We start from the raw sequence: 13,109 nt of genomic DNA, 5'->3' as shown, positions 1-13,109 counted from the left end.
ATATTGCGCAAAAATCCTGAGCGTGATGTATTTCTATCTGAGAACGACACGATTCACCAGGTGGATCTACTTCAGGGAAAGGGGTTCGCCTCTTTTTGGCTTCTGTCCTATCAAATGTTGAGCTTCTCAATATCTAATACGAGATTCATAGAAAGCCTGAAGTTTTGTAAGATAAGATTTTAACTCAAATTTTTATTCGTAAAATTATTATATTTTTTTACTATAATGGATTTAATAATAGCAATGCTAGACATTACTGGAAAATAGAGAGTAAAGTCTACACAATCAATCGTATATTCTCGAAAGCTCAAATTTCTGAAATTTCTTAATAGATTCAACCATTTATAATCCATTTCTACTTTTACGCCAGTAAAAGATTTAAAAAGTAATTTTAATCGTTGTAATAACAATGTGATCATGTAACAATATGATCATGTTGTAATGCAAGTTGAAAGAACTTCCTGTCAGATATGTTCGAAACGCAATGCTTAGCAAGATTAAATACCAGACGACAATAAGCTTCTTGTTCGTGATTAAACAATAGTATTATACAAACTTCTTTCAATAGTAAAACAGTTATATAACCGCTCGAAATCGTAATAATTGAAGAGATATTAAAAAATTCTTTGCTCAGAACTGATCGACGACAACTAACGAGGTCATCAAGTCTCATCAGTTGCGATAGCCTTTGGCCGCGATCCAATTTGATTAATTATGAAATAGATACGTTTTTCTTTCGAGAACTGACAACTTTGTCAATCCTTTAATTGGATCGTTTTAGACGTAATTTGCCTCGCGAAAGAATCACGTGAAATTTTCTAAGCCGCTAAAATACACAGTTAACAAAGGTACAATCGCAATGCATTTTTATTGAATAAGATCTGCGCCTATCAGGACGCGACACAATTATCGATAGGATGTAATCGCACAAATTAATTCCCGCATCGTCAAGTCCCGTACCTTCCTCCTTCGATTTATTCGAAAGTCAGTAGAATCAATCGCGCTCGACAGTGTTTAATTTTCCTCGTTTTTACCTTCACGCATCGCAATCAGTTTCCACTTTTGCCTCCGAGAAAATAGAAGCAAGCCTCGAATTACGTGACTTGTTTGGAAAATAGAAGTGAAAAAGATTGATCCCGATCGAGTTGCTTCAAGAGATACGTAAGTCGTTGCCAGATAAATTATCCGATTGCCGACTGTTTATCCAGGGAATTTAATCTTGGTTATTTGCTTCGTATAATTGGACCGCGATCCCTGTAACCTATCTTCTTAGTCTATCAAACAATAAGCAGTGCACGCAATATTTCATCCATTCGTACAGAAACTTTAAAAAAATACTTAAATCTAGAACTGCTGTCGTAAAATATTTTACGGATATTCTATAATTAGTTAGCATGTCTAATACTTATTTAATTTTCTTAACGTTTCTTAACGTTTAAATAATTTATTTTTAAAACGATATAAATAAATCTTTATTTATTTGTCAATAACTGCGAAAAATAAGAAATTTTATATCGTTATAGTGTTCCTCCTCCATCTGGAGGATTGAAAGCATCGATCAATGTTATTTTCTGCTAATTTCGACAAAAACAGATATCAAATCGAATAATCTTCATGAAGTATTTATAACTGGCTATATAATTTTATTTCGTTTTACATTTTGATAAAATTTTCCTAAATTTTTTTTTTAATAGAAGAAGATACACAATAATCAAATTGTGATTATTATCTACTTTCGTTTGAGTATTGATTCGTTTATACAGAATGTTTTATTTCCACAACTATTAATCAAACACACACACAGACGCATATATTTATATTATATTGATGAATAAAAATAGCAAAATGAGCTTTATGTATAATAACATCAAGCGTCATTTTTTGTCTCTCTCTCTCTCTCTCTAGATACATATTTCTAAGATAGTTTACACGCCGAATATTAAAAAATCAATTATCTGCAACTTCTTATACATTAAATGTAACTCACAAAAACTTAATTGGGCGACCGTCCCTTAATTTGGAAGTGGCGTAAAAGAGAAATGAATGTCAGAAATTATATTCATTATTTAAAAGTACATAAATCTTCTCCGTCGCTATTAAATCTATGTCATTGCGAAACTCGAGGAAAATTACAGCAGATTTTAGGTAAAAGAGGCACGATGAAATGGAATCGAAAGAAGCCTGACGCAAGAGAATTGTACAGAAGATAATTTTCTACTTAAAACTTTTGAATTCACAGAATACTGTGGATGGCAGTCAGTAAAAAATTTTTGTCTTTTTACTAATTACATCAATATGTGTACATAAATGACCAATAGCATATTCGCTTATTTGACAATAAGTCAATTTAAAAGTTGAAAGTGAACGATATTCCGTGACTTCAACTTTTTGGGACGCCAAATAAGCTTGAACTTTATGTCAATACTGTACAAAGAAAGCCGATACAAATCATACAAACGAACCTCGAAACGAATACAAGCACACAAGCCTTTAAGCACGAAGTTTAAGGTTAATCGAGCAAAAGAGGTTCTCTCTCCTGTCAGCACAGATGGGATGAAAAAAAATCAAACGTTCAAACATAATTTCGTAATTACGGCGTGTGTAATATATATATATATATATATATATATATATATATATATATCTTTCTCTCTGTCTCTCTCTCTCTCAGTTCACACATCGATCGGTATCAATGGTCTCAGCGCAATCAATTGCGCAATTTTTCACTCCCTGAAACTTCGGCTCTCCTGGCACACGGTACATATTGTAACCCGAAAGTAACTAATTACAAGTGCTGCGCGCTAATTACATCAATTAGCAAGCCACTTCTTCAATGCACCTTTCCGCTACTCTATCGAAGCTAGGAGCGAGAAAGAAAACAATCGTAATTCCACTTTGGACGACGTATTCCATTTTGGATCCGCCGCGATTGGCGCTTGGAGATCGCACGCGGAGGAGAGTAATCATTGCCGAGATGAAGTACCGTTTTTATTCCCGATCAGGCGCGATCGTGCAACAAAAAGCGCTGCTGAAAAAAACCCCTTTTACTCGATTCACCGGCGAATACGATTTGTTCCTAAACTCTTGTCTATCCACGCGCGTGTGTAGGACTCCGTCTTCTACATGACAGATCGACTCCGATCTACAATTCGCTACAACTCGAGAAGCGTTCTCTAAAGTTATTTTCTTTTTTTTTTTATTTTATTTTTTTTTCGAGCCGGTTGACGTTACTCGTTTGTAACCTGGTCCCGTACCTTGGGCAGATCGCCCCTGTTGCTGTCTTCACTGCTCGTGAAGGTGCTAGAAGTGTCTATCCCGGAGTCTTTGGTCGCGCTGTCTTGGCTACCCTGCCGATCGGCCTCCCAAGACCATTCCTCCTCCTGAGGGCCGCCGACATTGGTCCCACCGTCAAAACGCACTGTCTTTTTCCCCCTTCTCTCCGTGAACCTGATGGACACGCCACATACACACAGAGACACGAGAACGATAAGTGGTTGGTGCCTGTGTGTGTGTGTTTGTCTTGTCGTATTACACCGCCGCGATTCCGATTTCACGATTTGATCCGACCGAGTGATCGAGCTCGAAGTGTGATCCGCCACGACAACACAACATATATGATATCGATTTATGATACGTATTCCGATTAGAATATTTGTCTTTTTGATATCTTCAATTAACGCGATTTTGTAAAGTGTAATGATAAAAATCCCCAATCGTAAAAGTTCATTCATCCATAAAAAACTTTTCAAAGCGCGTAGGATTACATCATAGTTTCAATGATAGATACTATATTTATATTCAATTTCTCAATGTTTATATTATTTTCAATGTTTATAGAATTTTTTAAATTATAAAATGTAACTATAAAACGATTATTTTATAATTTTTTAGTTATAAAATAAAAAATAAAAGGTAATTGTTATTTTTGCGTATTCTTAGTTCAATAACGGCATCGTTTCCGTGTTACAATAAATTAAAAAAAATAACCATTTCATGACGTCGAACTTGTGCGATGGAGACACTCCGCGACGAGACTTCGTTAAATATTTTCCGTTTTCATTTGCGTCGCGTTTTATCGCGTAAAAGCGGGAGCACAGTCTTGCATAACGCATAAAGTATAAGAAAATAAATCAACCATAGTCCTTGTCTTCTTTCCTTTCATAGTCTTTCAAGACTACCTTAACTAATGTCTTAAGATGGCTATCTAATCAGTTCGTGACATCTTAAGATTGTACTTAAGATTGTACTTAAGTCTTAAGTATAAGAATCGACTATGAATATCGACCTGTGATTCTGATTATTTGATTTTCTTATGCTTTATGTTTTATACGTTATGCAGAAGTCTGCTTCAGCCTTAGAAGCTTTCTACAATAATGCCTGATTTACGCTTCGGTCTTAATCCTAAAATTCTAAAATTTAGCTAGTGGAATACAGGATTTCAATTAGGACCAATTAGAACTGGCAGCCTTATTGGCTGAATTTTAGGATTTTAGGGGATTTAAGACCGAAGCATAAATCAAGCATCAGTCATTACCTAAGCTTTAAATCTTAAACTATATTGACCAATCATAATCGATTGTTCTTCTCACATTCAACTGTAATTGATTAATTTCTCATAAGACTTAAAAACTTAAGTAATAGTTTATTGTAGGAAGCTCATTAAGATCGGCGAAAAAGTGAAAAAAAAAGCAGCGCACACGATCGTCAGCCTCCTTGAAACGCACCTCCTACTGTCGGCACGCCACTCGTCGCCACATCTTCGGAAGCTCCGTCTGACGAGAGTGCTCTCTTCTTTTCGCGGCTCTCGCGGTGGATGGTGGCCGTTATGCTCCACGGCCGTCATGCCCGCGCCCGACCCGTGGTGCCCATTGTGGAATCCGTTGTGCCTACGCCCACCACTGGACATCGATTTCGGACCTCCCGCGTGGTGGTAGTACCCCTTCCCTACAGTAGATCCAAAACGTTTCGTGTTTTTTTTTTCTTTCTCCTTCGTTTCCTTTTCCTCTTGTCTACGAAAAAGCGATTCGCGTGCGCGAATTTTCTTTTTTTTTTTTTTATGTATCGTAAACCCTTAATTCTAACTACGCTTCTCTCTCCCACCTCCCTAGTGAGAAAAGAGCGTATCCTCTCGCGTTTTTCTTTGAAATCTTCTCTCTGTGCGTTCTTATCCATTCTTTCATGAGGTCTCATTTTTCGGCAATCGAGTCGATTTACGTACCGAAAACGAAACCATTGAACCATCAGGGATTATTCTGTCATTATCTCGAGTCGAGTATATCTCCCTGCGATGCCCTGCATTCCTAGTCCTGTCCTGTCCGAGGTTTCTCCCTCTTTGATTTCGCGTGTCAGCTTCGTGTGTGCGTTTTGTGTGTAGCGATATACCTAACGGAAACGAGATAAGGCAGCGGTGCAAGCTTGCCCCCGATAAATGTGCGATAGACGACGTCTGAGAAGCGTTAAGTAGAACCGGTACGTTTGAATTTGCCTACGACTGTCACACGATTGGCGAAAGACGCTAAAAGGTATGACTATATGCGTAAATTTGTGCAGGGATCGTGTGGTTGTGTGTGTACGTGTGCGCGTACGTGCATAACGATAATTACAAATTTTTTTTTTCTTGGAAAAATGTCCATCTAAAGTTCTGCATTGAGACACTTTCTGTTTCTTAGGACAGCAGGATTTTAATGGTAGAAATAACAGACTTTTATCCGTTACACAAAAAACTGGGCGAGACACAAAAAGACATGAAAAATTATCGTATGGACGAAAGATATAAATTTGGCCTCCATAAGATCGCATTCATATAAATTGAATTATATCTGTAATATTTGAAAAACAATACGCTAACTTGATTTTCCTAAAAAAAAAAAAACTTATCTTTAGTTTCTCTTAAAGTTAAATTCTCTTGAAGTTTAAAGAAAATCTAGACGCTTATCGTACGGATGCCAAAGATAGGAATGTTCGAAAACTTAATACATGAAAGTGAGATATATGAAACACAGACCCAATCCCAATCTTAAAAATATAATTTTGGCTACAGCGTCATCATCCCAATTAATAAAAAATTCCTACGGGTCTATGCGTATATCCAGATAATGTGTATATGCGAGCGAACGGAGGATTTTGAGATGCGGAGATATTTGTGGGAGTTGTATGTGTGTACGCGTATATTCTTGAGTGAAGTATAGATAAAAATATACCTGTGCACGATTCATAGCCGTCCAAAGTAGAACAAATAAAGTCTATTACAATTCTCTGCCGATCGGTCGCATCGCGTGACGTGCGAGTCACAGACGAGGATCTTCTCGTAGAAAAACTTACTATGTAACTGTATGTATCCTCGCATTATTTTCATGGTAACTCTGACATAAATGTGTCCCTGAGGGCGTGGAGAGATAATTTTCTTTGCAAGACAATTCAAAAGAAACCTAAACACAATTAAGTATGGACGGTATGTCCTCAATGAAGTTTAATCTTGAAGTTGGATTAGCGAAATGGTTGGATTTTTAAAAAAGTAATCAAATCCCAATGCAAAAAGGACATAAAAGAATAGGAAGAAAAGTAACATAATATATGCATTATCAAGCCGCAAGAATCAGATAAATCAGAAGGAGAAACAGCTTATCAATCCCTATTTAACGCACGACCGTTCGGCAGATACGTACACACACATGCACACGCATACGCACAGATATACATATTATATATATGTATATGTAAGTATACATACAATTAGATATATGTGTAGCGATTAATATATAGCGAAAGATGATTTGCTTTGTATGTTTACGTAATAAAATTATTAAGTACCGCGGGGAATTGCCGATTCATTCTGTCTGTCGCCTTCTCTCGCGTACCCCTGGAAGTCATCCCTAGTGGCGGCGGCTTTTGCCCTAAAAGCCGATCTCCCTTTAACTACACATTGCAACATACTGTTTGACTTACTGCTAATCATCGAAATAATCGTCGAAATAAGCTTGTCCGCTGCGGTTCATTTACATCAGAAATAAATTGCTTTTATGGGTATATATTTTTTATATATTATATATTTTATTATGTTAAATATATGTGTATATATATATATATATATTTTGTACAATAAAATATATAAATATAAATATATATATATTGGGTACCGAAAATATGGGAATATGTGCAAGATTTCGTGCTCGGTGTGTTTAAACAAGACGCAGACGCAGGTAGACAGAAAAACTGAATGGTAAATACGAATGAGGTACAACGAGCTGTTGAACATCTGTGAATAAAAAAATCGCACAAAATAAAAATGCGAAAGCATTTCACTCAATTCAACGATTCTCAATTTACCGCGAACGGTATTTTACAACCATGCTACGAGAACATCATCACGAGATGCGAATGATTCTTTGACGTCAGACAGTGTTGCGTAAAGTCGTTATTCGTAGATAATTCACTCGCTGAAAGAAATGTACCATTAATTTTGTCATTAAATATTAAATATTAAAAATCGCAGAATATTTTTAAATCGGACAGCGTATAAAAGGGATATTATAAGGGGGAGAAGTTTCGCTGTATATGTATTGTCGGTATAATACGTAGGCGATGAGCACGATAAAAAAAAGAGAAGAGATTCGCGGTTCGTAAAACTAACAAATTGGTAATATGATCGCCACGAGAGAGCATCTTTATATCATTCAATGATACCTATATATCTGCGTTCCACGCGGTAATGTGCATTTGATATCCGTGTGTCATTGCGATCTCGGCATTACGACATAATGAGAGAAGATAAAAACAGGACGGCTCCATTGACGACCGAAGGCACGTAACAATGGAATCCATCTGGTTACGAAAATTTCACGCTCGGCATCCGACGAACGCCCTGGCGAATCCACGGGGGATCATGGAGACCATGATCTCCTCCTTGAAGTCTCCTTTTTTAAGAATATTTATAGCAAAATGTTATATATATTTCTGAAATGCTTAATCATAATTTTGATTCTAAAAATATTTTTTTAATTTAAGAAATTCTTAGATATAAAAAATATATCTAATAGGACGATATTCACAGTCTGTTCTATTTTAAGACTTTCTTAAATAATGTCAAGTAAGTAATGTCAAGTATGCTAATACAGCTCTCTGATTGAGAGAGAATCGACTATGAATATTACTCTATATTTTTTTTATATCTAGGAGCTTCTTAAATTAAAAAATATTTCTGGATTCCATTATAGTATTCTTCTGTGTTAACATAATTTTAAAACGTTTTTTTTTCTTTGAATTTGAATAATATTTTTTTAATAATTTAAATAATAATGTAATATTCTATCTTTTTATATTTAAAAAAAAAATTTTGCTTGGATCACCAATGCCTTCTTGATAAATTTCTGGATCCGCCAGTAAACAAACGTGAATTTAATTTCCACTAAATTCATAACCGAGATAAACTGTGAGGTAAGAGCACAATGAGTGAAGCTTTATGTCACGTATCCGCAAAGTAACGGCCTGAATAAAAGACGAATGTGGGACTACAAACGACTGTCGATGGGCGTTTAAGCGCGCGTTTAAAGTGGGCGGAATAGTCACGCATCCGCAGGTACCTGACGACGCGAACGTGGCATTTTCTGCCCAAGGAGATGCTCGTGTTAGGTAATAAATAGAAGTGAAGCGCGATCAGAACGCGAGCGGTGGTAGCAGATGTCATGGCGGCGAACGGAAGCAGGGACCGTAAAGTCACGCGTCGGAGAAAAGTGCAGAAAATTTTAATTTAAAAGTTAGATGACACCAACTCACCGCGTATAAATCACTCCAAGATTTTACCACCCCGTTCCTGGCGCCGCCTTACGCCCACTCTTACATCGTAGCCGTCGTCGACGACGGCGGCGGCGGTATCTCGTTTGCACTATTCCTCCTATTTCTCGCGAAAAAAATTTCGCTGAGCTGCGGAAGTTCGGCCGCGCGAGGATCATGGATAAAAACCGCGCCGACGAAGACTCATTACCAAGATAACGAAATTGGGTAAACTCGAAATGCCCGAGTACCTACCTCCGCTTGCTATCTCGTCGCGCTCGTCGGTGAGGCGTGATCGATAACGACGAGAGCGGAGACTTTCAGATATTACGGCGTTTAAGCGTTACTATCGCATCGAATCGCGCTATCAGTAGATTGTCAGAAGCGGATATTCAATCTGGGATTGTTTTCGCACGTCACAGGTGCGCGATTGTTGAAAATCGGACTGAGAATCTTCATTAACGTATTTTTATTCCGACGCTAAAGAACGTAGCGCGAGAATGTGGATGGTAGAAGAGATTATTTAGAGATTAGATAAGAAGTGGATTATTGTTAACCGCATCGATTGTGCAGCAAACATTATTTCTCATGGCAATTAATTTATCCTACAAATATTGAAAGATCTCTCTCCTTTTTTCCCCTCCCTGTTCTCATAGAGAGACACGTATCTCGCCTTAGATTCGGATTCTCTACAGGTCGCCATTAAAACGGGCGATCGCCCAGATAACATATGAGCACACGTAACTTACCTCGCTTCTACAAACTAATTGTCTATTCACTAATTGTATTGTGCATCTACGAATGGGAGCAACAACACCACCGTCGAGCTAGCCCGCCGCTTCCCTCGCGCGTCGTACGCGTTTAAAAGCGATTCTCACATATGATTACTCCTTGTTACTCGACCTTAAACTTACAATTGTGTTGCTACACTCAATGATCATCTCTGTGTATCAAAATTTTCAATGAAATATGTTCGGCTAGATACACCTCATCTCATCTCAAGTGTGATCGGCCAGATGCTTCGTGACCAGTTTTACACGTCGGTGAATTCTATATACTTATGATTCCTTAGAATCATAAACCGCAAAAAGACATAATAAATTGGTTAAATTAAAATTGAAATTAACTGGATGTGCGAAACTGGCCATTAATCTCGCCATCGGGCGTGTAATCGATCATCCAATGCAAATTGTTTTCTTTTTTCTTTCATCTTGTAATTTTTAGACTTAAACTTTCGTTCAAATAATATATATGTATAATAATATATACAATAATATTCGTAATAAAGGTGTTTAATATACATATCAAGACTATAGAAAGAATAGTTTTGCCAAAATAGTTAAAAATTTAGTTAGACGCAGATCTGAAAATACCAATCCAATTGGACCATCAAAAATAATTATTTTCAGATCGTATTAGCTAAATTTTTAGATAAATTTCAAAATCATTCTTTCTATGCTCTCATGCCTCCGCACGTTAATGAATACAGTTTACCGTGCATCGTTTCGTCGAAAAAATATAGGAGAGAAAAAAATAGACACTATCGGTCTACATTACTGCTATTATTGGCATTTTTATTGAAGGTAGGCCGTGCGTCATAACGGCATGACGCGATGCGTGTCTTTGATATGCGTAGTCTGCTGTTGTCAGTTTCTGCAGAGTAGCGACCGCTTGATTCCGGCCTACGTGTTTATCCCAAACTAGCGATCCGCGCAGCGACCAAGAGGAAATATCACGTTATTTACAGACAGTCGGCCTACTGTGCCTCCTCCTGTGACAGAAATAAATGTGGAGAAACGGGTATCTCAGAGGGATGTATAAGGATCAAAGTCATACATTCTGCAAAATCTAGCGGAGGTTGCTTTAACTATTTGCATCGATATACAGTAGGCACGTGTATGCGTATGCACTCCGCGCCCACATGTTTACACATTTACATGAATCCATAACTAATCTATGTAATAAATCGTTGTGCCTCTGCTGAGCTCTCATTTTAGTTTCCGCGGGAAGGCAATTTCATTAATTTTTTATAACGAACAGTATTATGGGCTTCGTTTCACGATTTCTTTCCTTCATTCCACCCCTCATACATATCAATCCCGAACGCGTCATCATGTATTAATTGAATTAAAAGACGCGTACTTAATGTGTATTTTGAATAGTGCAACGCAACGTGTGCAATATCGTTAGAGCGTAAAATTAAGGCGTACAATTACGATCAACTTAATCTCACGCGATTCCTCTCTTATTGCATCAGCTATCTATTTTTTTCGCGATAGATTTAGCATGCCTTGATTCCTACGTAGGAGCCAATTTCGATGTGCGCGCCGCGCCAGATTTATGAGTGAGCAAGGATTCCATGGTATAAAAAAAAAGAAAAAAAAAGAAAGATAAATACAGCGCCAAAGCCTTGTTCGTCCGATCGTCAAATTGCAATGTCTTCGGATTTATACGCAAGACTGTCTATCTTCCAACCCCTTCTTTCTCGAGAAGATTCGATCCTGTTGTACCGCGTGGCTCGTAATACAAGAAAAAAAACTGCTGCGTTACACAAAACGCTACTACGAACGCTAATATAATTACGGTTATCGCGAGTACAGTACTCTCGTTTGTCACGCGGACGATCAATCATGAAAAATGGTCGACGTTGCGCAGACAAATTAGCCCATGGGTGAACTCGCATCGGAATCACTGTAAAACGCGTCACGAAAGAAGAAAAGAAAAAAAAATGTAATGCGACGCGTCGGTCGATTTGAAAAGCGCAATTGTACGCAGCTCGCTAGAAGTAGGGAAAATGTCAAAGTTTTCCCAGCCTCTGTTCATAAGTAACGGGGCCACGCGGAGGGGTGGTTCTAAACTAGTGTGGGTTCACGTGATCTTCATTGTGCTCTCGATGACATTTCGTAACCCCATTTCGCCAACTATGTCAGTTTTTCTTTTTTTTTTTTAAATGCATCGTTGCTCAGAGCTCGAAGTTATGGTCGAATTAACTTCAAAAGTGAAGCCTTGGAAATGTTTAATTTTATTGTGTACCGGTATTGTATGTGCCTTGAAATGAAGAAAATTGTCTTTCAAAATCAGAGGAGGTAAATAATAAATCGATTGGCGCTAACGAGACGAAGGATTAAAAGGGTGCACTCATATAAATTCAGCTCGTGGAGGGAAGAATAATCTCCAAGATAATCATTCTACGAGTCGACGAGAGTACTGAGCTTTTGAGTTGGCGAGCCTTTTTTCCTGTTCAAGTCCTGGCCGGTTAGAGGTCGAAGACTATTCAGAAATGAAGAAGGGGCAGATGTTTGAATTCGCCCACGTGCTGGCGGCGTGACGTCACGACCAGCGTGTGGGCGTAGCGAGGTATCAGAAGGAAGAAGAGGGATGAGAGTGGAAATAGGAAGACCGTGGCGAAGGGAAGAAGGGTGGAAGGGAGGAAGAGAGAGAGAGAGAGAAGTAAGCGGAGCGCAAGAGAGGGTTGAAAGGGTGGGTGAGCGAGGAGCGAGAGGATGCCAAGGATCAATGCAACGGCGAGACCGGGAGGGCAGAACCTGAGAATTCCCGCGGGATACACCGGCGCGACGCGGGATACACGATCGCGGTGTATCGGTCGGTGAATTTAAAAGGAGCGGATATATCCCTTATCACTAAAAATGCCACCACCCTTCCCCTCAATCGAAAAAAAAAAATACGTATCTAATCAAATTCAGCCTGCGAAAGGATCGTTGAGAGGACCAAAAGGGAACCGAGTATGCTGGCCATTATAAAATCGATACATGCGCTTCAAGTTATATAACGTGGCATTTCACGTGTGCGTTATCATATACAAAGACACTCGCGTGAAAATTATTAAACGCGGTCATATTATTCGTTATGATTTCGTTTCGATCGCCATCGCGTTTTCCTGCATCACGAAATTCGCACGAGACTAACAGTTACACGTGTCCCTTAATCCTATATCGATTGATTCTTTCCGAAAGAAATTTTACGCAAGATTTCATCTATGCTGTTGTTCTATGTTATCGTGGTGACAGATGCAATGACTCAAGATGACTCAAGGTAATTCAAGCACGTCGAATTTCGCACGAGGACTTCTATATGATCGACGCAGAAACGCGGCATACCCGACCTTCATCATATGGAAAAAGTGATGCACAGTGGAGGTAGGTAGAATACAGTTTATTTCTGTATTCTGCGAGAGAAAAAGAGAGAGAGAGCGCTTCACCCTACAGGTGCGCACCTGGATGAGTCGATTCACAGTTCGCCGATCTCGCGTTTAATCAACTATGATCGCATATTATATTGTACATCGTACACACGGTTCCCTCACATTCCTCCAATTTTTA

The 13,109-nt window shown here is 38.4% G+C and overlaps 1 protein-coding gene across 12 annotated transcripts in view; it reads right to left on the bottom strand.

Moving 5' to 3' along the window:
• Rim (Rab3 interacting molecule) overlaps positions 1-13,109 on the bottom strand; it is a 66,200-nt gene that overhangs the window by 30,826 nt on the left and 22,265 nt on the right. For 10 of the 12 annotated variants that reach the window (XM_087402953.1, XM_087402959.1, XM_087402961.1 and 7 more), the window contains exons 6-7: positions 4,725-4,944; positions 3,255-3,447 (exon numbers count right to left, since the gene is read on the bottom strand). The exons of 1 other annotated variant lie outside the window; for it this stretch is intronic. In XM_087402953.1, coding sequence (XP_087259079.1) covers positions 3,255-3,447; positions 4,725-4,944 — 413 coding nt within the window. Of the gene's footprint in view, positions 1-3,254; positions 3,448-4,724; positions 4,945-6,810; positions 6,894-13,109 lie in introns of all 12 variants that reach the window. One more of the 12 variants, XM_087402963.1, reaches the window with a different exon arrangement.

The sequence above is a fragment of the Acromyrmex echinatior genome, chromosome 2 (assembly GCF_024713525.1).
Source record: "Acromyrmex echinatior isolate Ae372 chromosome 2, ASM2471352v2, whole genome shotgun sequence".
Taxonomy (NCBI): domain Eukaryota; kingdom Metazoa; phylum Arthropoda; class Insecta; order Hymenoptera; family Formicidae; genus Acromyrmex; species Acromyrmex echinatior.
Note: the sequence above shows the minus strand (reverse complement) of the source record. Positions and strands in the feature narration are given on the sequence as shown.